The sequence below is a fragment of the Penaeus chinensis genome, chromosome 30 (assembly GCF_019202785.1).
Source record: "Penaeus chinensis breed Huanghai No. 1 chromosome 30, ASM1920278v2, whole genome shotgun sequence".
Taxonomy (NCBI): domain Eukaryota; kingdom Metazoa; phylum Arthropoda; class Malacostraca; order Decapoda; family Penaeidae; genus Penaeus; species Penaeus chinensis.
Window position 1 is genome coordinate 2,720,627 of NC_061848.1, and position 5,000 is coordinate 2,725,626.

At 36.6% G+C, this 5,000-nt stretch overlaps 1 protein-coding gene across 2 annotated transcripts in view; it reads right to left on the bottom strand.

Moving 5' to 3' along the window:
• Positions 1-5,000, bottom strand: part of LOC125041341 (uncharacterized protein C2orf42-like) — a 10,388-nt gene that overhangs the window by 103 nt on the left and 5,285 nt on the right. For both annotated transcript variants that reach the window (XM_047636209.1, XM_047636210.1), the window contains exons 5-8: positions 4,806-4,987; positions 3,760-3,991; positions 2,266-2,463; positions 1-1,476 (exon numbers count right to left, since the gene is read on the bottom strand). The exon at positions 1-1,476 is cut by the window's left edge and continues 103 nt beyond it. In XM_047636209.1, the coding sequence (XP_047492165.1) occupies positions 610-1,476; positions 2,266-2,463; positions 3,760-3,991; positions 4,806-4,987 (1,479 nt within the window). In that variant the 3' untranslated portion in view covers positions 1-609. The remainder of the gene's footprint in view (positions 1,477-2,265; positions 2,464-3,759; positions 3,992-4,805; positions 4,988-5,000) is intronic.

The following is a 5,000-nucleotide window of genomic DNA, read 5'->3' on the forward strand; positions in this document are numbered from 1 at the left end:
TCTGTACTGTAAAAACTCATTCTCACTTTTCATTTTCCATTCTGGGGACATAAAGATGATCCTACCTGAGGTAAGTAACTACAGTGACATTCATTTACAAAGATTCTTTAATACCTAAATACTGCAACTTACAAATCCCTAAAAATGTGAATCTGAATAATAATGCATTTCAATTACTTCCCTGGCTTTCTTTTTCTTTTAAAAATATGGTTTTCTCAAATACAGGCTCTAAATAAAAATATATCTAGGCTAAGTTCCTTTCACATATTCGTAAAATTTATCATGAATAGTATACAGCATATAAGATTTTTTAATGTCGGCCAGCACATTCAGGATCATAAGCAAAATAAACATGACTTTATATGAAAAAGAGGAAGAAAATAAATGCACTTTGAAGGGAAATAATGGAAAATTCAGAGAATGAAAAAAAAAAAATACTGTACTGGCATTATGAAGTTACACTATAATTAAGCAAACCGTAATGATTTAAGTCATAAAAACTATGATATATTTTTCTTCGAAATAACAATATTTAGATATCACTAACATATATTATATTTTTCCTTAAGAGGTAAAGCAACATCTTAAAACTGACTAGAAATTCAATTATTAAAAAGTTAAAATTGTTGCAATATTTTCCGTCGACTGCATGGCTTCCGATGTTATGGGTATGCTGATTATATGATCAGCTGTGGAGATCTGCTGCGTTGGAGTCTGAGATGACTGCTGGTGGGACTGCTGAGGCTGGGGTCGTGGTGCCAGGAGAGGGCCGTGGCTCCTGACTGTTGCAATGGTCTGAGACCCTGCCTGTGTGCCTCTTAACTCTCTCTGGGTGAGGAGCTGCCCGTTGTGTAGGTGGTCAAACTCAAACTTTATCCGTAGCTCACCGATGAGAGACTTGGGCAGTATGTCTGGGATCCATTCTATGATGAACGGGGTTGGTTCCTTCTGTCCCGGGGCTGTCGTGCCGACGCGTAACCTGGTTTTGTACCCTTGGGGGCGCAAGAGAGGTTGGTTTGGACTTCCTTTGGCAAAAACGGAGTCTTCCTCTGGGTGTTGGTATAATTTGTAAGTACCGTCACGGTTCTGTATGAAACTGCGAGTCATTTCCAGGGGCATTTCTGGACTGTCAAAGATCTGCCGCACGTGGAGGTCACTTACAATTTTCCAAGTGTACTTTGTGAACCTCCCAACAGGTAACGAATCCTTCCTCAGCAACGTCTGGGTCTCGTTAGGTAGCCTTTTCTTTTTGGACCTGGCGTTTATTCTTTCCATTAGACACTCGAAAAACAGCTTTGGCATGTGGAAAATGAGTGGATCTGGTTTCCCATTGAACCCATAATGCATGGTCTGGTTGATCCTCTCTGTGACGCTACCTAGCCATGACATAAAGCTAAATGAAGCTGTGTTTTCGTCCACCGGTTCCTTTGCCTTCCTGGCACATGCTCCTGTCAGGGGTCTTCTTGGTGATGACATCTGGGGAAAGAAGGAAATCTCCTCAGTCTACTGTATTGTAATTAAAATAAATTACACAAAAGAGATTCCACATCTAGGTTGTCCTAAAATGTAATAGAAAAACAAAATAAAACTCTATTCAATTCTTCCCTAAACATATTAAGAGAACAATGTGCCAAAGAAATCCAAGATGAGATATCCAAATACTGCAAAATCAGTCAGTACCTAATATTGAATCTAAATCACCTTTCAGTCACTATTCATTATACTATGGCCAAATTTAATCCAACTAGAAAATTCCTCTTGGATTTCCAAGTGCACACACTGATTTGTTTCCATTCTACAACAAGCAGTTAAAAGTTTATAATTGATTTACTTATATGATTCTTCAGACCATGGCAGTATACCTGGGTGCTCTGCCTGTGGCAGGCCCTGATTATACTTCAATATCTACTCATTACAATATTGTTACTAAGAAATATCATATTCGAGGTATTAAATAAAATTTAAAAAAAGGCATGATAAATGAGAACTTAAAAGCTGTCTAAGTACTACTTGCCCTTGAATTAGTTGGGGATCTTCCACGACTTATCATTTTATAATATTTTGAGTGGTTAGAAATGTCTTAGTACCACCGATATAAAACTATTCACCTTATGATCGATTGTGAGGAACATAACTTAACCTTATGTAACGTATGCTATCCAACCTAAGACACACAAAAAGAGACAATCAAATAAAACAAGTAAAAGACAACAGAGAAGCAAGCCAGAGCTTTGTGCTCTTGTCCTGCCTCTCCCCTCAGCTTACCTTCTTGGTGCCGCTCTCCTGCAGGGTGAGAAGGGCAGAGCTTGCCTGGACTACCGAGTCGTCTTGCCTCCTCTTCATGCCTGGAACCGGGAGATTGTCAGGTATTTGGTGAACAGATATCGTTCCACCGTCTGACGTGCGCAGGTGGATGCCGTCTGGTGTTCTCAGCTGGATCTCTAACTTCCCTTCTATTTCCTCCTGTCAGTTGTTGAAAAGTTGCAAGAATTAAAAATGTATCTCAGCTTATACTATGATATCAATAACTGATTGACAAAAACAATGGGAAAAAAACAAAACAAAAAAAAAACATATATGCTTTGTACAATATCATTTTTTTCCTTTAGAAAATCAAAGATATATCACGAATTCAATAAAAAAAAAAAAATTATCAATAAACATAGAATAACACCAGCCCCAAAATACATATAAACAATGTATGACTCACTGAAAGAATTATATCCCCCTTTTGGACTTTGAAAAGCCTTATCACATGGAGGATAATTGAGAAAACTCTTTTATGCACAGTTATAGATCATTGGAAACTAGCAGTGTCTTTCAGGCAGGAGATGAAGTGGCTAAATAGTTGTGTTATTTTGACAAAGGCAGGACACACTGACCCAGCTTGGAATTGAACTTTGGAAAATGAACAATATTTTTTACTGTAGACATCTCCCTGACTAGAATCCTGGGGTGACATACTTTCTATAAGAACTTTTAACATCACCAATTCATAAAAATACAATACATATGAAAATATATCTTCTTACATCAGTCATTTAACATCATCTCCTGGTTATGAAACTTTTAATCATAAACTGCTTCCAGTATTTTTCCCCCTAAATTTGATAACAGACAGACCCAAATAATACTATTCTTAAAGAATGTTCAAACCTACTGCTAATATCTGAATTTGAATTTGACTGTAAAGAAGGGATAAATGACACTTACAGATATACAATCAACAAATGATATGGTGCAACAGAGGACCTATCTTTCACTACTGTATTTTACCTGCTTGTAACTTTTCCCATCCTTCTATTATTCCCTTGGCAAGATATATTTGAATTCTCTACTATTTATCTTAATGGCTATGACTTTTGATAATGATGATGATGAAGATGATGACAATGATGATGATGATGATGATGAAGGTGATGATGATGGTGATGATGATGATGGTGATGGTGGTGATAGAGATGATAATAATGATGGTGGTGGTGGTGATAAAGATAAAGATGATGATGATGATGATGATGATGATGATGATGATGATGATGATGATGAAGATGATGAAGATGATGAAGATGATTAATGATGATTAATGATGAACATCAACAACAGCAATAATAATAACAGTAATAATAAAAATAAATAATAATCATAACAATAACAATGATAATATTATTATTTAAATAATAATAATAATCATCATCATCATCATCATCATCATCCTCATCACAACCACCACCACCAAACAAGACCTCTAAGCCCTACCTGCGTCACCAGATTTTCCGCTGGCGATATTGGAATGCCTTCCAGGATCGTGGTCGAGTCCTCCTGCAGGACCTCCACCTCCACCTGGCACTGGGAATCCCCCGAGTCATTCAGTATAAAGAAGGACCTCTCTCCCACTCCGCCGAGCCCACTGCTGCTCTCTCCGATGCCCACGCTGTTGTCGTCTCCCGCTGCACTGCTGACGCTTAGATTTGGAGACTGACTCACATCACTGTGGGTTCATTAAAGGGTTATCTTTTATGTTTGTGACTGGAAACGGTAACTGACCATGAAAGCAAGTAATTTACATCGAATGAACTATTTTACTGTTTTTGTCAGGGTGGGACATAATTTTTCGGTTAAAAAAAAAAAAAAAAAAAAAAAAAAAAAAAAAAAAATATATATATATATATATATATATATATATATATATGTATGTATGTATATATATGTATATATATATATATATATATATATATATATATATATATATATATAAATAAGCCCCCAACATCAAATGGACTTGCACCCAAACTAGGACTGATTTCAGTAGTCTGAGACTCACTAATAGTGTACCTGGTTAATTGTTACCGTGCAAATGAATTTACCTGGATTTACATATGTCCAAAACTCATTTCTGCAAGACATGAGTAATGGGAGAGAATTTCAACAATGTGAAATATCACTGGTTCAATGGATATTTCCTGTGAACCAAATGGGCCTAACTTGATACTAATAAAACAAATAATATCTAACTGTTAAAGGCACTCACCTTCTAGTAGTAGTAAACAACTTATTTAATTTTAACCTGTCATAGCCAAGTGGTCTTTCCTGTCTGTGTTCATGAACCATTGGAGAATATATACATTTTAGCTGAAGAATGTGTTACATATCATTCCTTTTGGTCAAGCACTAGAATCAACACTTCTAGCTGCTCTGGTGCAGACTTGTCAATGCTAAATGCAGCAATCTCATGTCTTAAGAAACAGCTGTAAGTCATTTACGTAAAACAGTGTGTAAAAAGGAATTCTTTCTTCCACACTTACCTTTGAATCAAATTGATATAGTATGAGAATTCTTGAGCTAGTTGGAGATCACTTGCAAAGGCCACAACACAGGCATAAAGGTGGACACACTTCCGGAAAGTCACATCTCGAGCAGCGGGCTGTATTTTGAAAGCTCGACAACCACAGTAATATTTGTATTCCATTTCTTCCTTATTTCGAACCTTATGGAGGGAC